Here is a 27,952-nt window from a genome sequence, read left to right as displayed (position 1 = left end):
TCATGTACAGGGAACTAATACATTGATGAATTAATCTTATCTGAACACACTCAACTGAGTGGATTTACCATGAACAAAATCATGAATTCAAATGCATTAAGTGGAAAATAGTTTTTTAAAAAGGAAAGCACAAGGTAGATTGGCATATTATTATAAAGTTTATTATAACTCTTTTGCCTCAAGTTTGCTAGGAATCACTTAAAATAAAATGAGTGACCATTTGACTATAAAATCATTTAAAGGAAATGGGCTTTGGACCCTTAAATACACCAACTATCTCACAGTCATGGTGAGAACACCCTAAACTGTTATCAAACTCTGTTATCAAACAGATTGGTATTGTGAGTTAGCACTGCACACGCAAAATGCTTGAGAGCATGACAGTCATGAGGTATATGAAGCAATGGTGAGCTGTATGACTGTCAAAAAAGCAAAGTGAGGAAGATGAGGTATAAACAGTTGCTGTTGAAGCCTAGATTCCGGAGAACTGTTTGTCCTGATGAACTGACACTTTTGCTGGGAAGTTCAAAGGTAGAGCATGTTTGTTTCCTGTTTTACTTCCAGACGTTGCCTGTGCTTTTCCACTCAACAAAGACAGCATGTGATACCTACCCACATGTCTGACATGACCTGAGTGAAAGAATATGTCACATTGGCTCCTGTTTGCTAGCAGGATAGATTGCAGGGGTCCGGGAGAAACACATTTCAACCCACTAAGTTATCTTTGGCTATTTTTCAAACTATATTTATTTGTTCAAGAAAAATATGCTTTGTGAGTATTATGTTTTTGTGTGTTTGAAATATATTAGAAAAGATGAAGAACTGTAAACCTGTTTTTAAGTTCCCAAGGCAGAAGAATTTGGCAATCAGTAGTTGTCTATAAAAGCAAATTAATTACCTGGATGATTGGTGAGATTATAGGCTGTGGACAAAGGACTCACTTTGCTCTTGGCTTCTCTCCTTTGTCTTTTCAGCTAGGACTATACCGGAAGAGTTGGAAGTGATAGTATTGTAGACTTTGTTCTCCAGGGGTATCATGGCATTCCAAGCTGGTTCCAACAGAGCTAGACAGAGGCCATGAACACCACAAGCTTTTGCTCTGTCCGGAGAGCTCAGATTCCATGAATTTTCATTTTATATTGCAGAACATAAACACTAATCCTTTCCTGGGAATAGGTACTGGCCTTGAATCTGCCCTAGAGTTAACCAAGGTCATTCAAAATGTACCTACCCATGACAAAGTAAAACCTCAAGTTTCCGTAGCCAGTAGTGTCCATGTAGGGAGTACATAATTTTCTCTCTCCATCTTTGAGGAAGACCATTGATAAACCCGATTCTATAGTTCCACATTCCGTACCAATGACAGCTCCAAAGACATCCCATCTTTAGAAAAAAATCAGTGTCATTAAGAGTTTAGAATATTAAGTCAAAGATTTATAGAGCATTACATATTTGTTTTGTTTTTTTTTAAAAAAACACAACATTTACTTTGTAATGAGTAATTCTGATACAAAGATATGGTAGTACAGATTGTAAGCAATGAACAAACCTTAAGCATATTTCATCCACCATATGGTACTTCTATACCTGGACAAGTTTCATCAGCACTATCCACCTATGCCCAAGTCCTGATCTAGACTGAGGCATTCTTAAAGCTGAGCTGAGGAATCCAATATGAACTAAGGAAACTGAACTACAGAAGACAGTAGCCTAACAATACTTGTTACTATGTTTTACATAAAAATAGTTTAAAATAAGAAGCTATAAGAGCTGGCAAAAGTATAATAAGATTTCAAAAAGGAAATAGGCTTTAAACTTTTGGGGTTTTTTTGGTTTTATTTTCATTTCTTTATTGTCAAAGTGATGTACAGAAGGGTTACAGTTTCATACATAAGTCAGTGAGTACATTTCTTATCCAACTTGTTACCTCTTCCCTCATTTTCTCCCTCCTCCCCCCTCCCCATTTCCTTCTCCCTCTATGAGTTGTACAGTTGGTTTACACCATATATTTTTATAAGTATTGCTGTTACATTGGTTTGTCTTTTATCCTTTGTCTCTCCATTTTGATATTCCCCTTCTCTTCCCTAGTTCCAATACACATATATACAATATCCAGGGTAATGAAATCTGTTACAGTGATATCAGGGGTAAAACCACAGGAAAGAAATACAAAAGAAAAAGGGCATAATTTCACATGGCATGTTGAAATAACAACAACAATGATATACCACTTGTTTCCATAACTTGGTAGTTCATTTTGCTTAGCATCATCTTACGTGTTCATATGGACATAATTATTGAGCTATTGTGATCTTCTGCTAGGACTATCCCAGACGTGTAGGGAATATTTTGCAAACCTATATGCTAATAAATAAAGAAACTAAAACTGTTTTGTCAAACAAGTAGAAGAGAATATACAAGAGAAATAAATAGCTAACTTGTAGTTAGTGCTAACTTATGTGCCAGATTCTTTTCTAGACACTTCACACATGAAGTTTAAGTTAATTCTCACAGGAACTCTATGAGACAGTAATTCCTTTCTCAATTTTAGATGATGAAGAAATTGAGACACACAAGGATGAAGAACAGCTCTCAAAGAATATGACTGTACTCAAATCCATGCAGCTGAATTGAGGACTCCCTTACTTCTGTCATGTACTGTACTGGAGTTGATGAATCATGTGACTATTGGCTGAGGACTAGATATGACCCTGATACTACCACTGCTACAGACATCACCAGAATTTGTTCAGGGTTGTATGCTGGAGAACAGTAGAAAACATATTTGGATAAATTGGAATCAACCCATGAAGAGCTGGAAAGAGGAGTTCAGGTTCTATTTATTAGACACTCTGGGGAACTAGTCTAAACTGGAAATACGATTCTATTTCTTCTTTGCTCCAGGTCTTTCAGTGACTCTCATTTCCATCTGGGTGAATACCAAACTTCTAAATGTCTTAGAATATAAAGTCCTTCTTGGCCTGACTAAGGATACATTTGTGAGCCTCACCCCTTGGGCTGCTCCAAACTGTCTTGTACCAAACTTTGGTTACATAACAGTAATATAAGTTCATGAAATATTCTCTCAGGCCTCTGTAGCTTTATTTATTGTCTACTGAACAAACTCAGAGTCTTTCTCAAAGAAGTTCTTTCAATAACGTATGTACTTCTATAAAGCCTTTTAAAGCCTTTGCCAGACTCCCTGGCTCCCCCAAGACAGTCCCACCACTCAATCTCAGATTTAGATTCTTCTTTTGTGATGTTTCTTCTCTTTGGGTATTGCTGTACTTCTTTATGTGCTTTTCCTATAACATGTCATATCACTGACATATCAACTCCTAAGACAGATGCCATTTTTATGTTCTTATATCTAGACAGTGCTCAATACCCACAGAAGCTCCACAAACTTTTTGAACAATGGAGACATCAAAGATTCCAGATGCAGACAGTGTGTGAAACCCCGTGTCCTCTCTGGATCCCAACTTCACTTTCCTTGGCTTTCTCTAGTCCTCTTATTGCCGTCTTGTATGGGACAATTCGTCCTCTTGGCCAGCAGAAAAAGCAGCCCCTCTGACTTGGGCACATGCCATTCCCACCCTTAAATTGATGCACTAATCTCTCTATTACAAATTCTTCCCTCCTGATGCCAGTGTGGCTGCCCAGCTTTGACCTCACCATCTCTTCCATCTTAAAGTCATGGACAGCTCTGATCCTTCAGACACCTCTGTCCTATATATCTCCATGAAACCATCTGTCCATCTAGATACAAACCCTGTATGACTACCTGGCCTTTAGCTTCCATGTCAGCCTTGGCTCTGAGCACACAGGGAAAGTTATATTTCTGTTTGTGAAAACCTTGAGCATTCCTGGTCTAGTGCTTATTTTTATTTTACTTTTATTCTGGTACCAAGGCTTGAACTTGGGGCTATGTGCTCTTACTCAGCTTGTTTGCTCATGGCTGGTACTCTATCACGTGAGCCATACCTGCAGTTTGGTATTTTTGCTGGTTAATTGGACATGAGTTTCAACAAATGATACAGTCACAATATTCTAAGTACATATGTGATAAAGGAATGTGAAGGGAGTTAGGGGTAGGGGGGTCAAGAGGCAGATGGGATAGGGGAAAAGAATGGAAAGACAACTCTGATCAAGAAGCATTGGACACTTAAATTGACATGGTAAATTATAACCCCATTGCACAACCTTTGAAATGAGAAAAAGAAGTCTCAAGGATTTGCCTACCTGGTCTGGTCTTGAATCATTCTTCAAGGTCACAGATTCCTAAGTACCTAGGTTCACAAGCATGAGCCACTGAAGCCATGCCCTATGTTTATTTTTATATTAATTTCTCACTTTACAATTTTCCCACCAAGCAGGTGGAATAAATATAAATGTTATATTTGTTTTGAAGAGGCTTTTTCAGCTCTTTTTTGGGGGGAGCTTCTTACAGGAGTATCAGATTGCATATCATCTTTCATGTAACTTGTGTGAGAATCTAAGCTCTAGTTGTTAATCTTAGATTATATCTGGGTGTGGTATACTTTGAACTATCTTAAAGTTTTCTATGAGAACCCTTTCATTTGGTTTTTCTGTTTCCTTTTATTTTTGACACCTGCTCCTTTTCTTCCTCTGTTTGGGGTGATGAATTAAAGATAACTATACTTTATCCAATTATAATTAATCAAATTACAGTTTATTCAATATTTCTATAGGTTTGGAGAGCAGTCTCAGGCAGCCTTTTGTCACAGCTTCATATTTTTCAGCAGGTTAGTACCATCAACAACAATGAGATAGAAGAAATAGACTAGTTCCTTTTATGATCTCATTGAATTGTGTCAGCACAGTTTTTAATATAACAAATTAAAGGATTATATTATCTTTCAGATCAGTAAGTTTCCTTTTTGGAGCAGGATTTCATTCTTTTTTTATGACATGACTGGGGTTTTAAAACTCAGTGACTAGAGATTTGAATTCATGGCTTATGTTTGCTCAGCTAGTGTAATGCTATTTTGAGCCACACATCTAGCCCCACTTAGCACTCGTCATTTTTAGGATGGAGTCTCCTTTTTCTCCTGGGCAACTCTGAATCATGATGCACCTGCTTTTAGGTTTCTGCTATTCCCTGGGATTACAGGTAGTGTGTCCAGCTTGCTTTCCATGGAGATGAAGTCTCATGGATTTCTCTGCTTGTGCTGCCTGGTCCATGACCATGTAGCACTCCATACATCAGCCTCCTGTGTAACTTATGATGATAGGTGCCCATCAGTACACCCCAGTGTGGATGGAAAGGGGGTCTTGAAAACTTTTCTGCTTAGGCTGGACTTGAACATCCATTCTCCCATTCTTAGCCTCCCAAACATGTAAGATTGAAGAAGTGAGACATCAGCCTAGATCAAGATCAGCCTGATACAGGATCAGAATTTCATTGTTAAAACATTAATCAACTTTTAAACATAGGCTAGTTAATTTTTTCTGGTCTTTAAACACTCAAATTGCATACTTTGGGTCCTTGGTGACTTCATCACAAAAGGAAGTAATTTTTACAAAAGAAAAGCAAACAATTATTAGTTTCTGAAGATTAGTTGTTCTCCTAAAGTGAGGAGAATGTTTTCCCTCTAGGAAAATGTAATGGTTATTAGTGTAATTTCCTACATCCAAAGCTTATATCTATCTCTTGATAGATGGAAAATTAGTTTTATTAGATTTCATAAGGCAGCCAGATTGATGGAACTCAATAGGTAAATATAAAACTATGGACATTTTATATAAAATGCCTAACCATTCTACTTTAAAAGAACATGCTATTTTAGTTTCACTTACCAAATTCATCAAGTATAGTTGATTGCTTCACTGTATTTTTTTTTGGGGGGGTTCCCTGACCGGAAATCGAATTCACTGTACTTTTAAAGGAAAGACTACTCAGGGAAATAATTTTAGAGCATCAAATAAGTAGTATTCAACTACCACACACCAGGAAACAGATATTAAAAATTATATGTGAATTACTAAAAATGTATCATATAGTTGGGCATGGTGGTGTATGCCTATAATCCCAGCATTTGAAGACTTTAAGGCAGGATTAAGGATTGAGTTCCAGGAAAACCTGGGATAAACAGAGACCCAGTCTTAAATATCAGTGGAAACAACAACAAAATATTATGTACAATTACATGCATATATCTGTATACCTTGATATTTTTATGTTAGAGAGATGCTTACTATTTTGAATTGATACTTAGCACTTTAATATATGTACTTAATATTTAACAAATTTTATTTCTCCTTAGAATTTCTTTATGATCTATGTTATTCAAACAATAAGTTATCTATACGTGGAGAAAAGTAGGACACATTGAAATAGTGGCTTTTGAGGTCAATTGCCTATTGGGCTCTAGCATCGACATCTCCAGCTTCCCAGTTTGCCTTTATGTTAGCAGGTACAATTCTAGGGCCCATGTAGTGCCAGGATGATATCCTAAACTACTTAAGTTTATACTAGAGTTGGGACCAAAATTTTAGGAAGTGCTTTTGTATGTGAACATATTTGTGTATTTTTAACAGATTATGCCAATCATTCAAGGCGCACAAGTAATAATTTTTAAAGTAGCTCTTCATGGTAAATCCTCACTTATAAATTAATCAGGAGTCTCTTGATACATACATGAAATTTTCACAATGGTTCATTGGTCTTTTACTTGCCCCATTTATCCCAATTAAACCACTCAGTCTACTGATCCACAAAGCAAGTTAAGGTTATAAATAATTCAGATGATGACTCCTTTTAGACATCTATCTGATTTAGAGGATTTTACAGTGAAAACTAAACTTAAAAAGATAGCATTGTCAGAGGATGAGAAAGCCTTCCATTAAAGTGAGAAATGAGATTACTGGTGACTTTCTCTTAATTATTTGTTGTAAAAAAATAACTTTCCTAGACCTATCTAAATGAGTTAGTTTCACCACCTCTATCACAAATCTTTGTGAAATATGATTCAGCCTATACATCAATCTTTATTTTAAAGTCAAACATACCTAGTTTTATTCTCAATTAGTCTGTATTTCTCTTGGTAAAAGTGTTGTAAGGTAACAAAAATGAAGTTGATTTCTTTAGAAACCTATGTATGAGAATATGTAGGAGAATGAAAAGCTTACTTTTCTTCAAATCCAAACAGGCAGGGAGAATTTTTTTTCAAAATCATACGTTTTTAAAAAGGCCTATTGTTTTGAATAAATTATCCTTTGTTTATTAAGAATTCAGTAGGAGGCTATAATAGCACACTCTGTTTTTGTAAATTTGTATAAACATTAGAGCAAACAAGCTTAGCAAAATATCCTTAAGCAGATCTCAGAGTTCCATCAGCTCCTGCAAGGCTTCAAGAGGCATCTTTCCCCTCCTGCACTTCAGAAACACCACCACTGTGCTCACATTCATTTACAGTTGAGAAAAAAAATGATATGATCATCCCCCTGATTGTCTCTTAACAAAATAATAACACAAAGCAAAATTATAACTGTATGAGATACATAGGTTTACCAATCTCATGGGTGGTATGGTGACAGTTTCCTTCATTAAAAGGTGTTGCTTTTCTGGGGTTTAAATTATGTTTTCCCCAAGGAGACACAATTGGGTGAAAACTGTATTCAAAGGAATGTTCATCTAACGTGTAAGCTCCTGACTACACAGAAGTTTACAGTTATTCTTTTATGACTAATTACAAAATAAAAGTCCTCATCTTATCTATTATAAATACAGTGGTATCTATTATTTATTAGAAGTAGAGCAAGGTGACGCTAGAGCATGGAAGAAAAAAGTTTTCTAATCAATACAAAGCTTTAAGGCAATCTTGTTCTCTAGAGATAGCAAAGTAACAATAATATTTAATTTATATCTTTAAAATAAGACTTTCTATTTTTTTCTGTGTGTCGTGAAAAGAGCAATATTCTAGGAAGGCAAAATAATCTGGGAGAGGTTTTAGCTGGAGAATGGATGGTCTTATCTGTCAGCTGTGTTGGAATGGATCTTATTCAGCTTTGTGGGGAAGATCATGTTTTAATCAGTTCACATTTTAACACTTTCAAGAAACATACGTTCTTTAAAGGGAAATTTGGCAATACCCATCACATGTCTGAACCTCTAATTTCTATCTTTTAGAAATTTATGTTTCAGAAATACTTTCCCTACTGCTCAAGAATGCTTGTTGGCTAAACTAGTACATAAGCATTCTGAAAAAAGGAATCATATATTTATTGGCTAAAACAGACATTCGTAAAACGTTATTTTTGAGGTATGATACATAACACCAGTGTTAGGGTTTTGTTGTTGTCATTGGTGTTGTTGGTTTGGGGGCTTGAACTTAGAGCCTGGCACTGTCGTTGAACTCTTTTTGCTCAAGGTTAGCATTCAATCACTTTGAGCCATTGTACCACTTCCAGTTTTCTGCTAGTTAATTGGTGAGATGAGGGTATCGCAGAGTTTTCTGCCAGAACTGACTCTGAACAGCAGTCCTTAGATCTCAGCCTAGGATTATTGGCATGAGCCACTGTCACCTGGCTTTTATATTTTAACAGGAAGCTTTATGGAGAATATATGCGAACACTGGAGTGGTAAGGAGTGAGGATTAGTGTGAGAGGGGCTTTTGGCTTTTAATTTACATATTGACTTTGAGACAAGCAAATAATTTCAGAGAAAAGAAAGATGAAAATGAAAGACATCCGGTTTATATTACAATTCAGAATACAAATTTAAATGATCTCATTATAGGTTGTTAAATACATAAAACATTTTATATGATTATGAAAATGTGTTTTATAAAATTCTCCAGGCTCTATTAAACTACTTGAGCTAGCAACTTTAGGTATGAACTAAAATAACCTACATGGAAGGTCCTATATTTATCAAATTCATATTACTTTCTAAATCTCAAATGCACTCACTGAGGTTGACAGGGTCCCTGATGTTCCAAAGGTCTCTTTTTGGGAAATATTCTCTGATATTTAATAAGGGATGTTCCCAGAGGTAAAGTCCCTCCCATATGTCTTTAGTGTTTTGTTTCTTCTTTAGTATATTAGTTCCTCTTTGAATTTCAACTTCTTGTGTTGAAACTTGGGCTTGAGTAAAAACAACAAGGTTTTCATCAGGGACATAAGGTCTGAAAACCCTTTTATACCTAAAGACAGTTTCAGCTAAGTGAGATACAGTAGTTGCTAATGAAATGATGTGTGTATAAAGTTAAGCCAAAGTTCGGTAAGGCTCACATAAATTATTCATGTATCTATTTCAGCTTTTCTCTTGGTGGAGTGACAGATGTGTTGTCTTTAGGAAAAAGAAAAATATCCTTTAAATTTTGACCTAAAAAATATCCAGTCAATGTTGGATTTGGGACAGCTGAATAGTGGGAAAAGCAAGTGGCTCCTGCATTCCTGTGATCTGAGATCACCTATGTTGACTCAAATAGGAGGAAAACATGACTAGTCAGGAAAGTAGTTTCCAAAATATAGCCATAATAATTTCATGGCTTTCCTTCTTCCTTTCCATTTACCAGAGGTACCTTGAAAGTATTACCAGGATGGAATATTCTATCATAATATACTATATACTTAGGTATATTTTTAACACATAGTCAAAAGGTAGGAGAATATGATAGTCACATTAATAATTGAATTTTTAGAAATAATAAACCTGTCATCAAAGCTGTAGAATTCAAATCAACTTAATTAGTCCCTCTTGACATAGGAAGGAATTGCTATATGTAGTTTATCTTCTAGCAGGTAAGCTTATAAAGATAAATTGTTTGTGTGGATGGCAGTAGATGAGGGAAAAAAATGAGACAAATATTCAATAAACCTGGCAGAGAAACAGAACACAAAGAACATTTCATTGCACAACTGCTATTTTTTTTTCATCAGGTCTTAGCTAGGTAATTCCTCAAGGATAGCTCCTAGGCCCTGAGTTTAAGCCCTAGGACTGGCACACACACTAAAAAGGAAGCACTTGAGTGTGAATGTGTGTGCATGCTTTCGTGTGTGTGTGTGTGTGTGTGTGTGTGTGTGTGTGTTTTGATACTGCGGCTTGAACTCAGGGCCATACACTTTTGTTTAGTGTTTTTGCTCAAGGCTGTTACTCTACCATGAGAGCCACACTTCCTCCACTTCTGGGTTTATAGTGGTTAATTGCAGGTAAGAGTCTCATGGACTTTCTGCTTGAGCTGGCTTCAAATTGTGATCCTCTGATCTCAACATCCTGAGTATCTACAATTACAAGTGTGTGCCATTGGTGTTCAGTCAAATGAAAGTAAAACTTTTATCATCACCCTAAACAGACAAGCCTCAGTCCTCTCATTATCCATTCACACCTTTCTAACTTAGTGCCAACCTCACGGGACTGTCAGCGAGAGACTAAGTGAGATAATGCTGGTAGTGAGGTCTGACAGCTGAGGAGAAAAAGCCACAAATAAACCTAAGGTTTGCCTGCTTAACCGAATGGCAGTTAGGGTGGCACAGGTGCTTTGGTCACACACATTATCATGCATTATTGGAACAGGAACCTCCTGGCTATGCCAAGGTGAGTACCAGCTTCTTTACTGTGACAAAAACTCTGGCAAACCTTTGGTCCTAAGGAATATCTCATGGGAGTGCCGGAAGCCACCTGTGCCACTGAGTGAGAAATGTCCTCTGGTGTTTCTATATGTCCCCACTTACTTTAGCTCTTTTATTTTTCAGGCATAAATGCTTTGGGTTCTTTTTGTTTGCTATGGAGAATAGAGATTTGGATATGATCAAAAGCTATTTTATATCATGAATGCTCTGTGCAAACAGAACCTCCGAATTCTACTTGGCATATACATCTCTTACATATGTTTATTGGCCTTCTATACATATGTATTTGGTCTTCTAGTCTTTGCCTCCAAGTAGCTAGGATTACAGGCTTGAGCCATAACAGCAGATTTCATGGTTTTTCTATACCAAGTCATAAATATGACTAATAGGGTGCTAGATGGACTAAAGCAATTTCTTTTATTCTTTAATAGCAGTCCTTGGTGATGTAACAAAGGGTTAATAGAAGAAATTGGGTTGCTTACTTTGTGTATCCCAGGTTGAACATGAACTACTCCCCCCAATGCAAGAGAAACGGGCTTAGTAAGTAGCAGTAGAAATACAGTGTCCAGTGAGAAAGACCCTAGTGTGGTAGCAAAGTCACAGCAGCAGTGGTGGCTCAGATTGCTTGGCAGACTTCTCCTTAACTTGGTCTGACTGAAGTTCTTGAGCAATGTCAAAAAGCAGGAGTTCAAGAAAGCAATATTGGCTTTCTTGTCACTAGGCACATGGCAGTTCAATCAGTCCTTATTTAATTGGCAATCAGAATGACATGACTGCCCCCTCAAAATTGTGTTCTGGGAAAGTTCTTTACCACTAACAGTGAAACCACTGCTCTTTCCCATCTATTACAGGATTTCACTTTATGTTAATTTAATTCATCCTCATCACATTGTTACCCTGGAAAATAAGGACCTATTTTAATTATGTGAATTTATTTGCAAAAGGAAAAGCCAGGGGAGAATGAGGACACGTCTGTAATTTCATTACAACTCATATTACATTTGGGATTCTGATTTTTGAATCTATCTTTTTGTTTTTTCAACATGAACTTCTGAAAGACCTGCTCACAGTATCTTAAGAGACCATGGACCCAGGAGAAGACACATAACACAAATAGGCCAGGAAACACTAATCACCAAGCTATCCATACTGTATCTGATTTCCTTTAATATTTCAGTTTCAGTACAAAAAGCCTCCTTTATAAATCTCTCTAAGGTAAATTTTTGCCTCTGAACAACTTGTAAGGATCAAAATCACATTCCAGCGAATGTCAGATAGCAGCATCTATGAAACTGACTCCAAGAAGATAATTGAAAATCTCAATTTAATAGCAGCAAGATTTCCTGTTTTCTAAACATTAAAAAAGTTCCCAGTGGAAAAATTACATTAATTAAGATGGGGATATAAAATGAAGTTAGAAGATAATCGTAATCACAAGTCTTAATATGTATTAGGCTACTTAAAGAAAGTATTCTCTTTTTAGCTAGTCTTAGGTGAAGAATCATTAATATTGGTTTGGTGTGCTTTTCCTATTTAGCAATATGCATTTAAAATATATCTTGTGGAATATATATAAATGATACTCATGGCATGGGTGGTAATGATTACTTACCCTGTAGGATGGCTCTCAAATTCTTCTGACCATTGCTCTTGAATATCCTCTGTAGAAAGATCTACATCCCGGGTGGTAGCAAAATTGAACTCACTGCCTTCATTTCCATGGAAATAAATGGAATTCCCATCTGACTGACAGCTATGCTGTAGATAAATAGAGAACATTGGTGGCTTTTCAATTGGTGTTGTAGCTCTATCTGTCTTACTTGTGTATAATTAGCCTTTTTAGGAAAGTCATTACATCATTCCCCGTACGTGGACTCTCAAAAGGGCTTGTTACTTCTGTTTTTGCCTTGTTTAATTCAATCACATTTTTCTTAACTTATTAAGTTATCACAAAGAAGAAGTCAAGAGGGCATTTGAGCTTTGCCACCTCAGCGTTCAGTGTGGAACAAGAATATTTTAATTGGAATAATTTCCCATCTTTACCACAGCCCTTGTTGTGGGAATTGAGGGTGATAATGATTTGTCATATATTTTAAATTCTGTGGTTATGGGCTAAATCACACTGACCTTTTCAATATTCCATATATTTCTGACTTGCCATTCAAGTCTTTCACAATTTATCTGTAAATGGGGATATGAGTAGAATAGCCAGCTAATCAAAACATGGAATACAGAAAAGGTCAAAGTAATCCCAGATATGATCACATATTCTCAGCCAGCTTTGGAGTAAAAGTTTCTAACCAAATCTCATCTAAACAGGAATGCATGCTGTCCTCAATGAAATCACAAACTTTGTTATCCTCTGAAGAAACACTGGCAAAGAACAAAGAAAAACAATTTTTGAAATATTTCCTTTTTTAAATATATTTTTTTCAGCTTGAAGTGAACAGTTAAAAGATGAAATCAGACTAAGTAAACTGAATGTTTATTTCTTAGAATTATAAGCTTGCATCATATTTTTGGTAGTAAGTTAAAGGGAAACATTCGTGTGTGTGTGTGTGTGTGTGTGTGTGTTGGTCTTAGGGCTTGAATTCAAAGCCTGGGGCTGTCCCTGAGTTTTTTCTCTCAAGGCTAGACTAGCATTCTGCCACTTGAGCCACAGTGCCACTTCCAGCTTTTTCTGAGTAGTTAGTTGGAGTTATAAGATATCACAAACTTTTCCTGCTTGGGCTGGCTTTGAACTGTGATTCTCAGAACTCAGCTTCCTGAGTAGTACCTAGGATTACAGGCATGACCCACCAGACCCCAGTTTTATATACTTTTTTTTTTTTTTTTTTTTTTGCCAGTCCTGGGCCTTGGACTCAGGGCCTGAGCACTGTCCCTGGCTTCTTCCCGCTCAAGGCTAGCACTCTGCCACTTGAGCCACAGCACCGCTTCTGGCCGTTTTCTGTATATGTGGTGCTGGGGAATCGAACCTAGGGCCTCGTGTATCCGAGGCAGGCACTCTTGCCACTAGGCTATATCCCCAGCCCCAGTTTTATATACTTTTAAAATGAAAGGAAGCAGCAGTGGCTCATGCCTGTAATCCTAGTTACTCAGGAGGCCGAGATCTGAGGATCATAATTCAAAGCCAGCCAAAGCAGAAAAGTCCCTACGAGACTTTTATCTCCAATTAACCACTCAAAAACTAAAAGTGAAGCTCTGGTTCAAATGGTAGAGTGCTAACCTTGAGCACAAATTGGCTCAGGGATAGTGCTCAGACCCTGAGTTCAAGCCCCACAACCAACCAAGAAAAAAAAAAAAGGAAAAAAAAAAAAAAGGAATTTAGACAAAAAAAAAAAAAAACAACCAATTAGGCATAATCCCTGCTCAAGTGTCAATTTTTTTTCTTTTCTTTCTTTTTTTTTTTTTTTTTTTTGCCAGTCCTGGGCCTTGAACTCAGGGCCTGAGCACTGTCTCTTCCTTCTTTTTTGCTCAAGGCTAGCACTCTGCCACTTGAGCCACAGCGCCACTTCTGGACATTTTCCATATATGTGGTGCTGAGGAATCGAACCCAGGGCTTCATGTATAGGAGGCAAGCACTCTTGCCACTAGGCCCTATTCCCAGCCACTAGAGTGTCGATTCTAAGAGCATGGATTATGCCTAATTGTGTTTTTGTTTTCATTTATTTTATTTTTATTGTAAAAGTGATGTACAGAGGGGTTAGTTATATAAGTCAGGTATTGAGTAGTACATTTCTTTTTGAACCATGTCACTCCCTCCCCTCATTTTCTCCCACTTTTTTCTCTCCTGATCCTCTCCCCATCATGCTCTATCCATGCTGCATAGTTCATTTCCAACATAGCCATTTGTTCTTCATAGTTTTAGTATGCTGCTTGGCACAGATAAGGTATTCAAAAACATTTTTTAAGTAGTTCAATAAATGAATGAATGACATGTATCAGTAATTCTGTTATCAAGAACTCATTATGTAATAGATTAAGAACTAAGAAGGTATATATGTAATAATAAGCATTCTTGTCTCTCAAAAATCCCAACCTAGTTATATATATATATATATGCATATGTATGTGTGTGTTTGCATATATATAACACATATATAAAGATAACAATGTGATTTGCTTAATGTTAACTCCCTGTACAACTAAAGATAATAAAAATGTAAGTTAAAAAAGATAGAGGACAATGCTAGCCAGACTATTACCATATACTAATGCATGAAAGAACTTATGAATCACTCTCTTTGGGCCTGTAGACAAGCACTTAATGGAAACGTAGGTCTTCAACTGGCTTTAAAGGCTAAACTGAGAGCCAAGTGGAATGAAAAATATGGATGAACTACAATAGTGGATAGTAGACATGACCTGAGAACTAGATCAAAGCCTGACTGCACAGCATCATTCATAAATGGTAGTCTCAGGAATGTCTATACTATATTTTTGGAAGTAGTATAGAAGGGAGAGATGTATGAAAGGAGGTTTTATATGAAATTTAAGTTAGCTACAACTGCCATGACTGGTAAAAACAACTGAATCGCCACTAGATTCCCAAAGTTTGGGAGAGTAGGACCATCAGCACTAAGGGTATGGACATTTCACGGCACTAAGACAAAAGCATGTTCTTTCATAAGGTAATATCACAGGAGATGACATACACAAGCAACTTGAGAACATCCTTGCACACAATAAATAGAGATTATTCAAAGTTTTAAACTGAGTTTATTATGTGTAATCCTTAGCATAGAAATCTGATGCAAAGACAGAATTTATTTTAACAGTAAATAGATAAATGGAGTGGTCATCATTTATCATCTATGCCATAAAGATAACTAACACTAAATGGAATAACTAAGTTTACATTCCTAACAACAAACCTTCTGAGCTCTAAATAATGGTTTTCACAGCTATCCTCACAGTCTTAACTCTTACCAATTGAGGCCTATGCTTATCTGGTAATTTTGCAAAAATTCAGAGATTGATACACATATCAATATCCAAGAAAATGGCAGACATGAAATATAGGGATAGGTGTGAAAAGAGAATGAATATATTACATTTTAAATAATATATTTGTGTCATTTAAAATAAAAGAATGACTTATCTACCATAAAATCTTGGTCAATTCTGACTAAATATTTATTGAATTAGTATAGTTTTGGTCTTACTTATTTCATGATTGTTTGTTAATATTTTGAAACCATTATTGGTATAAATGTTACTTGGTATGAATGTTAAACATACATAAATTTTAATTAAAAGGTAAAATAATAAAACTAGCTCATATTGTTTTTGTTTTTTTTTTTTTTTTTTTTTTTTGGCCAGTCCTGGGCCTTGGACTCAGGGCCTGAGCACTGTCCCTGGCTTCTTCCCGCTCAAGGCTAGCACTCAGCCACCTGAGTCACAGCGCCCCTTCTGGCCGTTTTCCATATATGTGGTGCTGGGGAATCAAACCGAGGGCTTCATGTGTTGGAGGCAAGCGCTCTTGCCACTAGGCCATATTCCCAGCCCACTAGCTCATATTGTTACACTAATTTCACAAAAAAAGAGGTCAGAAAGTGGGTGTGGTGGCACACACCTCTAATCTCAACATGACAGAGGCTGAAGCAGGAGGACTTTGAGTTCAAGGCCTGGGCTACATAGTAAGTTCTAAATCAACCTAGACTACATAATGAGACCCTTTCTCAAAAAACTTGATATAAAATAGAAAAGTGAACTTAAACAATGTTGAGCTGTTTTGAATTCACATTTGGTAAATATACAAATGCAATTGCATACCTTTGGAAAATTAAATACACCTTTTACCACTGTACTTACGTAGTGCCAACATATGAAATCTGAGTATATTTGCAAGACTTTAAATGAATGCTGACCAATTTCATTAGGTGGATCTAAAAAGGTAGTAAGATATATTTGGACAAGTATTTGTGAAAAAATAGATTGACCTATTTTATATGGTTTTAATATCTGTAGGAAGCTGTTACTTATTGATTAGTGGTAGATGAATAATATCATTACCAAAACCAAATTTAAACAAACATGGAAGTGTTTTCTAGGAATGAGGTTTTAAATGTTTTTATGCTAGTAGTCAGGCTTGAATTTAGGGCTTCGGGCTGCCTCTTAGCTTTTTTGCTCAAGTCTGGCTCTTTAACAACTGGGCTACAATTCCATTACTTTCTGCTGGCTAACTAGAGAAAAGATTCTCAGGGACTTTCCTGCCTGGGCTGACTTTGAACTTCAATTCTTAGATCTCAATCTCCTGAATAGCTAGGGTTCCGAGATGAGGTACCGGCACTGGTCAATAAGAGGCATTTTTGAGTCACAGCACTATACCCCCCACCTTTCAAATGAGCCTAATGGGTATGGAGGGGGAGAAATATAGTTTTTGGAATATTCTCTTCTTCCACCTTAGTATGATGACATCTTATGAAACAAAGCTGTGACACACCCAAAGCTAGCAGCCACAGCTCAGAGGAAAGTGGCTCCATCTTTCTATCTCTTAGCTGGATGGGACTGTTCATATTCTTGGCAGCAGAGTCAAGATACACAGATGGGGCTGGGAATATGGCCTAGTAGCAAGAGTGCTTGCCTACACATGAAGATCTCGGTTCGATTCCCCAGCACCACATATATGGAAAACGGCCAGAAGGGGCGCTGTGGCTCAGGTGGCAGAGTGCTAGCCTTGAGCCGGAAGAAGCCAGGGATGGTGCTCAGGCCCTGAGTCCAAGGCCCAGGACTGGCCAAAAAAAAAAAGATACACAGAAAACACATAGTGACAGAGGGCCTGTTCTGCTCCCTGCCCATACAGAGGAGATCAAGATGTGAGTTCTTTCTCTGCCTCTAAGTAAACTGTAATTAGAGGAAGATGCTCCCTGAAGTTTTGAATGAGGGAACTGTGTAAATATTGAGTCTATAAAACAGGGGGCAGTCCATATGCAAGTGCTGAATTCTTGAGTCACTTTGAGAGTAGTGGTATTGAGTCTCACTTTCTCTCTAGTTTTTCTAGACAGGTTTCACAGGCCTTATAAGGAGTCCTGGGAAAAAATGGAAGACATGCTGTGTTCTCATTATGAAAATCTTTAAATCAGGCAAAAGATAGGTAGCATTTCTTATTAACTCCTTTAAGACGAATCACAGGGCCTTAACACCTCAGAATTGACTTGGTTCCCTACATGTCTTTCAAACTAAAAAGTGATGCCAGAGTATATTCTAATGAGATAGAGTCTCAGAGCTTGGTTATTTCCTCAATGTATGTCTGACTCTACATAGGAATCCAGGGATGTTTGGTTAGGGGTTGCTTGAACTTTCCCTTAGAATCAAATCCAACTAATTCAGCATTTATATGAATCAAGGAAATCAAGGTTGGGAAAGAATAAACAACTAGAAATAAAAAAAGATGAATAAAAAATAATAAGATGAATAAAAACCCAGTTACTACCCTATGATCCAGCATCACCATTCTTGGGCATTTATCTAGATGATCACAAGTCAGGATATAGTAAAGACACAACCATGTTCCTTGATGCACTATTTTCTAGAGACAAGGTATGGAAACAGATGTTCCTCAGTAAACAAATGGTTAAAAGAAAATTATATCTAGACATACATACACATACACACACAATGGAATTATACTTATCCATAAGGAACAATGATATTGTGTTATTTTCAGGGAAATGAATGGACCTGGAGAAAATAACGTTAAGTGAAGTAGGTTAAGTTCAAAGAGAAAAAGGGCTCATGTTTGTCTCAGTTGTGAGCATGAGACCTAAATAAATATTTATATAATCATATACAGGGTCATATGCATGTATGCACAAACATATCAACCAAAGTATGGTATATGCAAGGGAAGACTCCAATGGTATAACTCCTTTGAATTTACAGTTTAACAAAATGAATAGCAAGAAGCTGGAACTTGTGATATTGAGAGGCAAATGAATGGAGAGAGGAAAGGAATGCAATCATAATATTCAATGTGTATATGTGAAACAGAATGAGGAAATTTGGGGGGACAGTAGGGTTGGTAGAGATAGGGGAGAATTATGCCAAGAGTGGCATTGATCAAGATGCACTGTATGCATAAATGGATATATTGGAATGAAACTTCTCTGCACAACACCTTAAGATAATAAAGTTTTAAAATCTCAATACCTCTGGCCATAAGAGAAATGTAAATCAAAACAAAACTAAAATTCCACCTCACTCCAGTTAGAATGGCCATCATCAAGAATACAAACTATAACAAATGCTAGCATAGATATACAAAAAAAAAAAAAAGGAACCTTAGTACCCTCTTGGCGGAAATGTAAAAAGTAAACATAAAAAAAGAAATATAAAACTACCCTATGATCTAGCAAATTTACTCTTGGGCATTTATCCAAAACTAGGTAGCATACAATAAAGCCAAGAGTATAACCATGTTCATTGTAGAACTACTCACCATAGTCAAGGCATGAAATCAGCCCAGATGCTCTTCAATGGATGCATCAAGAGAATGTGATTTCTCACACACACACACACACACACACACAGGAAATTGACTCATGCATTAGAAAGAAAGATATTGCATAATTTGCAAAGAAATGGAAGGACCTGGAAAAATCATGCTAAGTGAAATCAGGCCCAGAGAGACAAAGGTCTGATGTTTTCTCTAATATGTAGACCTAAAATTAACTTATAAACACTTAAGTGAACACTTTGGGATGGTATCCAAGTATACATAAGTATATTAGCCAAATCATGGTAGATTCAGAGGAGAACACAGTGTTAATTCCTTAAAAAGGCTAATCACGGCCCAACACAATAAACGCCAGGAAACGGGCACACTCAAAAAAGGAGATGAAAGGCTGGGGATATGGCCTAGTGGCAAGAGTGCTTGCCTCCTATACATGAAGCCCTGGGTTCAATTCCCCAGCACCACATATACAGAAAATGGTCAGAAGTGGCGCTGTGCTCAAGTGGCAGAGTGCTAGCCTTGAGCAAAAAGAAGTCAGGGACAGTGCTCAGGCCCTGAGTTCAAGCCCCAGGACTGGCAAAAAAAAAAAAAAAAAAGGAGGTGAAATCAAGGGGATATGGGTAGGTGACTAAAGAGGAAGAGGGGAGAATGTAATCATAAAGTTCAACAAATACTGTACAAAATTAAGAAAATTAAGGGAAGAGATAGGCTATGTTGGTAGGGATGGGAAAGAATGATGAAAGGGATGACATTGATCAAGATGCATTGTATTCATAAACATTTGTTGAATGGCAACTCTTTTGTACAACTACTTAAAGATAATAAAGAAAACTCAGTTACTATCCATCCTCAAGGATTTTGGGGATTGAAATCAGAAGGAACTTTCACTGATTTCACATTTTCACTGCTTAATGACTAGGACCTTGTATAAGTCGTTTTATCTCTCTAGGCCTCAGTTTCTCCGGCTGGAGAATGGGATCAATAACATTTATTTTCCATAGATGTTAGAAGAATAGAGGGAGAGTTTGATCTAAGTACATTATATACATGTATGCAAATGCCACATTGAGATCTTCTGTAATGTTAATTTATCCTAATAAAAAACACAAATATTTAAGGAACTATTTTGAAACATCAAAGTACTACAGTAATCTATTTCCCAATTTGTACTTAAAACGTTCTATTATGTCTTAGCAGTAGCTACTAAACAGAAGACAATTTACATATTTTTTTATTTCTCACCGCAATAGTTTAAAAAATTCTTCAAATCATATGTAAACTTCTACTAAGATGTCTAAAATCCTACTATGTATTATGGCAAAATAGTGCAACTATTTCGGCAGATAAAACCATCAATTAAAACTTTAAAAGTGCTCCAAATTTGGCAGATTACCAAATATTCTCTGAACACAAGAAAACTCAAGAATACAAGATGTCTGATGCCTTCTTACAGATGAACTTGCATTGTATAACATAAATCTACGAGGCTGAATATCCAAGTGTATGCAATGGAAGTAAGAAAATAATTTCAGGAAACTGCTTTCAATTTTAATACCCAGCCGTTTTTGCTCAGCATCTATTCAATCTCTTTTAATTTATATGCAATAACAATTAAGATCTAAACAACTTCAACAAACAATTAAATGTCTAATTTTGTAAGACACATGCACTTGTCTTATATGATAAAAATTAGAATATCTTAGAATTCAAGATTATTTTATTTTTAACATCATGAAAATTTATCAGGTTTTTTTGCCACAAATGATTGTAAGTCATATACAACTTCTTGAATCATAATTTTTGATTGACTTATGTTCAGTCAGGTAACTCAGCCTGTATTTTGGATAACAGAGGAGGGTGTAAACATTTCTCTCTCTATATATATATATGGCCAAGTGTACACTGCTTTACTGCATTGATTGTAATTATTTTTTACTTGTTTAATTATTTTAGCAGTGATCAATAATGTATACTTTATACTTCTAAGTACTAACAGGCTTCTATTTTTTAATAAAATGCCTTAATTATGGTTTTTATGTGTTTCTCTTTGTCAATCAGAATTTTTTTCTTTGCTCCCATGGGGTTTTCCATTACTTGACAAGCAGAACACAGTGTAACTAAGTGACAAAAATTGTCCACTCAGAAAAGCATCAACAGGAAACATCAGTGCAAATTCCTCAATAGAACAAGTCTCTGGCCACAATTCAGGTTAGCACTTTTTCTAAGGCTTCTCCCTATTCTCTGGTAAACGCTAATGACTTTACCTTTGTTTAATAAGAATTTCATCAAAGATGAACACTGATACATCTCTTAATATTACCTCTATGGGGCCTAGTGACCCTGATGATTCTTTCATGCACCTACAGACTTAAGAATTTGTTTTGACGATTTCCTTTTTGTTAGAATAAGTACCCTGGGTATTTGGGCCATGCCAGCTTGCAGAGAGCCGGTGGCAGATGGAATGAAATCTGCCCGGTATGCCTTCTCCTCCACATGAGCAGAGAGCCATCCATTTCCTCCATTAAGGAGTTGTCACTCAGCCCACCCAGCTGGAAGACCATTTTTGATAGCCAAGCTGGCTGGTGGTAGACAATTCAGATACAAAGTGCACTTTAAAAGGAAGCTAAAACATCATTTGTAGGAAAATTGAAAATGCATGGCTTCCACCACAGCCAATTTTTTAATGACTGTAATATTTTAAGTGATTATTTTTGCCACTTCAGATTGCTCCTTAGAGAGGAGAGGTTTTTTAATTAAAATCTAGGCAATGCAAACAGATGAGATATGAGGAGCAGAGGAAAGAGAAATAAGATGAATAAAATTAATTAAAATAGCATTGTTGGCAGAGCCATAAATTAGCCACTGCCTAGCTAGAACAAAATATATATTGGTAGAGGAACTTCTGGATTAAAGTGAGACATGTGCTGGAGTGGCTGGAGGTTGACTGGTGTAGAGACTATGTATTGTGTTTTAAAAGCCTTCTGCTGTACCATGGCTGTTATCATACAGAAATGTGTGTTTCCCATATCCTGGTTTAATAGTCTTTAAAGACACAGACTTTCATTCTGCAAAAATAAAAATGAAAATAGGAAGCAAGCATTTCTCTCATGATGCAAAATGAATTTCTATCATTTTCCACATATTCAATTTCGAGGTAATTTAATGCTTGCTAAAAAATTTAAAAGTTGGCAATGACTACCATCCAGGTGCAAGAGGATTGGAGTGCATTTTCTCTAGGCAATACAATAGTTTGAACCATGGTGAGTGAGTTTTAGGGGTTCAAGAATAGAGTTTTTTATTTTCCTCATTATTTTCTGGATTTGTTAGCCATTCACATTTGGATCATTATACACTGAGATTTATAAAGATTCAATTCATGGTATATTTTTGTGACAAAGTGTATAATTCCTTGGCAATAGTTATTACAACTCTAAAACAGCAACAGTGATAGATTTGGATTGTAGTAATGAGAGGAAGAATTACAGTGTAAAATTCCATAGGGTATTTGTTAACCTTGTCTTTGGGGATCAATTTGACTTTCTCAGTCTGTGGCTTTCAGATTTGCCTTCTCAAATTACAGCCAAAGATGCCAGGAACAATGTAGAAGGCTGTGAAATAACTTGGAATGAACAGTTCAGGCATTTCAGGAAAACAGACCTGACTTCAAAACTCAGGGCCATTTGACATATTTGATCCTCAGTTTTCTCTTCCTTGAAAAGGGAATAATTGTAAAGATTCAAAGAGAAATTGTAAGGGAACATGCCCATCCCAAAACACTGAATATTTGGAAATCTGTAAATGCTACAAAATATTTATGGCTTCTAAAATGAATAAATGAAAACATGGAACCCTATGTTTCTTCAGGCTTTTGTTGTGTTATGGTCAGTATCATATACAAATTTTACTTTGCGAGTATTGTGTTAGGAGCTGTGTGAGGTACAAAGATTAGGACAGAGTTACTGTGTTGTAGCTGTTCATAATGAAGTAAGTTACATGTACTGTATATTTAATCATAAAGTTTATTAGTGATTACATGTGTCTGTTTCAGACAAAAATAAACAAGCAAGCAATCGAAAAGGTGCATGAGTCAAGGAATTTCTACTGATTTGTCTGAATGGTCATTTTCTGCGGACTTCATCAAAATTAGTTGTTTCTATGTTATTGTCACTCTTGTTATGGTGATCTGGCTCATTTCCATGCTTCACTAATGCTATTCCATGTTAATTACTGTACAAATAGGCCTCATTGGGGGGAAATTGTGAAAAGCACACTATTACATTTAACCCCTCATCTCCAAAGTACTCTTATTAGCTTAACAAATTACATTCTGGCTCGTTCTATAATATCATGTACCCACCTCTTGGGGGAAGCATGACAATAAGAGTAATACAACCCCCAGTAAAGACTATCCCAAGCAAAGGGAATTTAGGTAGACAGCATGCAATTAACCAAGCTGGAACCAGGCCAAAAAAAATCATAGCTAATTCTCTGATTCTTAATGGAAAAAGACATGGGAATATGGGCTAGCTACAAGTCTTACTGAGCTCAAGTTTTATCCTCATTAGAAAGCCGGTACACAAATCCCTCAAGTTACATGCTAGATAATTTCCAGTACAGCAATTTGCAAAGCAAGGTTTTGTAAAGCCAATTCAATCTCTTTTTGTCCTTTACCCACTAAAACAACAAAATCATCAAGTGGTCTGTTTAAGCTTTATTTTTAGCGGGGGAAACTGCTCAATTAATTACTACAGGAAGATAAAATGTACATTTTAGCAGGTAGGCATTGTTCTGCCAATGTGTGTTATATTTTTAAATTTTAATTCTAAATATGAATTCTTATATACAGGACAAAGGTTACAGAGTGCAAAACAGTGACAGAAGGGAATAAAACAAAGAAAAAATGAAGGAAAAAGAACCGCAAGCAGTACAACATAAGTTTATGTGATTTGGGAAGGGAAGGAGAAGCAAACAAATGGTGGGGGAAAAGGATGAACCAATTTGGCAGTGAAGCCCACTAGACACTATGTTGGAAATGAGGTATATAACTTCTGAGTGGGGGTGGGGAGGGCAGGAGAGAAGTCGGGAGAGGAAAAACTAGGAGAGAATGAAGGAGGAGTGACACTGTTCAAAAGGAAATGTACTGTTTACCTGACTTATGTAATTGTATCCTCTCTGTACATCACCTTTACAATATAGTTAGACAAATTACATAAATTAAAAAATGAATTCTACTACAAGTATCATCTTCCCATTGACAATGTATCTTAGTTGCTTTTTTCTCATTTGCCTCAATTTTGTGTTGAGACTTTAACATTGTCACACAAATTAATTTATATTATTTTCCTGATTTGGACATCGGGATCTTTTCCCTAATTCAACAATTTAGAAAAACATGATAATAGCATTAGACAGGTAACAGTAAAAATTGAGAGGGAAATTTTTAATTGGTATCCAGGAATAGAGACTTGACTAGTGTCCATGGGGAAAATGAATTGGTAAATTCATAATGCACAAGAGTAATAAGAAAGTTAATAGACTCTCTTGTTCTGATTTAATGTTTGCCTATAAAAGATGTTGCTTTAACTAGTGTCTCTTGTCTTCATTGGGGTATTTTGGTATTTATTATATTATGAGAGCTCTCTTTACTGAATATTTACCTGCTGTAAATGGGAAAACGAGGAAGCAATTAAACTCAAAGTCAGATGAGACAGGAGATGATCATATGATACCCTCCAAATTTGGTAATGTATTACTCCAAACCTTTGGGTTGTATTTGCAAATTTAAATAAATTACCTTTTAAGGAATGACTTTTAGAAACATGTGATCCAATCATAGCCTATTCTGGAGGAAAAACTTTTCTAACAGAATCTGTGACATTTAGTGCTGATTTACTTCTTCACACAACTTGACAAAAATGTGTAGAAGGACTAATCTAGAATTCTACACCATCTACACAATAAACTAGGGTAATAAATAGAGAAAGATTAGCAGGTGCAGGCACAGCAATCAGAGCAGGAAGATTTTTCAAAAATAAAAAGATATATATATGGAGCAGCACCTATCCCACATTGATCTGCATTTAATCTATAGGTCAATTCCAGGATGGAGAGAAGCCAGTGATTTATGCCTATGCAAGCTGAGGGCAGCCAGGCTAGCTGAGCAGATAGAAACGTTTATTAATGGTGAGTGAGCAAAGCACTCTCTCCCCCTCTTTTTGACACAGAGAGGCAGGGGGAGGGAGGGAGATAAAGGAGTCATGGGTGTTTCATGCTTTCAAAGTATAAATTTCATCTTCCACCATAGATGAAAATAAACCAACAAAATGGAACAGCTGCCTGACCAGCAATTACCTCCATGGCAAATGGATCCATTCAGAAATTCTTATTTGTTAAGTACTATTAAAGAAGGAGGAAACAGCAAACACAAAAACACCATCTCTTACAGCCCGGCCCTAATCATTTGCCTCTGGTTTTTCCTCAGGGTTCTTCACTGACCTTCGCAATGCTTCCTTCTGTTGGTAAGCAGTGAAAGAGGCAGCTGCAGAAGCTCTGGGATAGCCCTGCGACTTACATTTAACACTCTTCTTTAACCTTCAGATTAAGAATCATCTCAGTGAAACTGTAACCACTCTGTATATCAGTTTGACAATAAAAAAAAAAAAGAATCATCTCAGATTGCAAGCTGTATGTTGGATGAGTTGGTAAGAAATGACTGTAATGAACTTGTCTAGATGTTTCCAGAGTGACCAACTAAAACTGAACACAGAACATTTAATTCTTTATAGACTCCCAATGTTTATCTACTATAGATAAGAAACTGATGGATAATGCCTTTCTCACAGCACTGACACCTATGAGGAATTTATGAACTGCTATCAATGTCACTACAATTATTATCATCATCATTTATAAGTCTAGCTATTACAACTGATATTCTTGCTCCCATCAAAGATTACTCAGTACCCATGAGGTTTTCATTCTACCACAAGCATCATTCTTAGGTAAAGTTCTGGACTTTGATCCAGTATATCTTTAGTGCAAGAGTCAAAACCTCAGTTCATATTCTTTAATATTTGGTGGCAAAACCAAAATCATTCTCATAGTGTACAAGAAGTGGCTTCAGTATTAACCATTCTCCCACATCACATGGGAAGAATATGCCTCTCACTCTTAAATATGGGATAATCCCCACAGTCTTAGGACAGAGGCAATGCCAGGGATAGTGATCACAGTAGCAATAGCCATTGTGTAAAACGGGGTCAAGTGACATTTTCATCCTTTATTTTTCTAGAAAAAAATATACAAGTTAAAAAAGAATGTGCTATTCGGAAGAAACGAATGGTGAAATCATTGTAACCAATAATAAAGATAGGTGACTGCTTAAGGAGTGGGTTTCACGGCCCCTCCCTGGCTGGCTGCATGGTCTGCTTGCTCTGGGAGATGGCTAATGGTGGTGGTGCTCTGGGGAGCTGGAAGCACTCTATTTACCGGCATTTAAAGCCCCATGTACTTGGTAGTGAACAAAGGGCTGCTTAGGGATTCAAAAGAAATAAAAAATGATGATGGTAATTAGAAGCATAATAGAATATGGTGCACCTTTTCTTTCACATGGGAAAGTACTCTGGGAAACACTGCAAGATGATTCAGGCAGGAACAGTGGAGGGCCAACACAGATGGCTACACTGCAAGAACATATTGATTTTGTAACCTTTTTCCATCCTCCTCAGCTTACCAACTCAAAACAAAAAGGACAACAAATATAAGACCCAGGTCTACATTAAAAGCTATATTCATTTTAATTACTGAAGAACCAACAGATGGCAATGGTTTTCTACCAGCCCAAGGCAGATTTAAACCAGTGTCCTAGAATTGTAACTCTCTACATCACCTACATCCTAATTACTCTATTAAGCTAATTACTCAATTTTAACATCTGAAAAATGAGACTAAAATAGCACCCTCTTTACAAGTTTTTAAAGATCAAGTTGTATGAGTGTGTGTGCACACATGCTCTATATACACCAATACGTGTGTATATCTACAGTGGTACATGCTTAGAAGTGTTAGGTGCACAGTAAAAAGTGGCTGTTATTCCTTAATCAGCTAGCAGTCCATCCATACTTAAAAATTCTCCCTTGAACAATTTTGTTTTGTAATATGGCACACTTTCTCAATTGCTGATAGACTTACTCTGATTTACTTATGATGGAAAATACCTTGGAAACATTAATTGGATATAGAAAGGCATGTATAAAGTGAGGAAACTAACACAACTCTCACAATTAAAAATTCCATAATAAAGTAACATCCAAGACATGCCTTGTAACCTATAGGAACACTGTGATGTGTTTTTAATTTGGTCTTATTCAGTTTTCACCTCATAGGCCACCAAGTAGATGGTAGATAATTGATATAGAAATTGCAGTTGAAATAAACTTTAAAATTTTTTCTAGACTTCTTAGTCACTTGGAAAAAGCAATTTTTCATTCTGAGATATTTGAAACAAAAAAAATCAAAAAGGTGATCATGCAAGTGAGTTAAAAAAGGAAAAATTCTTATATTTTATTATGGCATTTATTTGAAATTTAAAATGAAATATCAGAGAAAAATTTCTACCTGACCGGTAACTCAAGGATAATGAGATAAATCATTACCACGCCAATACCATTTTTTTCTTAGTTGACTTAGATCCTGTGGCAGCTTCCTCTTATGAGTAAGATGAAGGACCAGAAAGCAAAAGCATAATATAAAAAGTATAATACTGGGCTGGGAATATGGCCTAGTGGCAAGAGCACTTGTCTTGTATACATGAAGCCTGGGTTCAATTCCCCAGCACTACATATGTAGAAGATGGCCAGAGTGGCGCTGTGGCTCAAGTGGCAGAGTGCTAGCCTTGAACAA

At 36.4% G+C, this 27,952-nt stretch overlaps 1 protein-coding gene across 1 annotated transcript in view; it reads right to left on the bottom strand.

Moving 5' to 3' along the window:
• Window positions 1–27,952, bottom strand: part of Reln (reelin) — a 435,472-nt gene that overhangs the window by 169,219 nt on the left and 238,301 nt on the right. Inside the window, exons 11-12 of the mRNA XM_048339842.1 lie at window positions 12,209–12,354; window positions 1,232–1,383 (exon numbers count right to left, since the gene is read on the bottom strand). Coding sequence (XP_048195799.1) covers window positions 1,232–1,383; window positions 12,209–12,354 — 298 coding nt within the window. The remainder of the gene's footprint in view (window positions 1–1,231; window positions 1,384–12,208; window positions 12,355–27,952) is intronic.

This window comes from Perognathus longimembris, chromosome 2 (assembly GCF_023159225.1).
Source record: "Perognathus longimembris pacificus isolate PPM17 chromosome 2, ASM2315922v1, whole genome shotgun sequence".
In the NCBI taxonomy this organism is placed as follows: Eukaryota; Metazoa; Chordata; class Mammalia; order Rodentia; family Heteromyidae; genus Perognathus; species Perognathus longimembris.
This window is presented reverse-complemented; position numbering and strand designations above follow the sequence as displayed.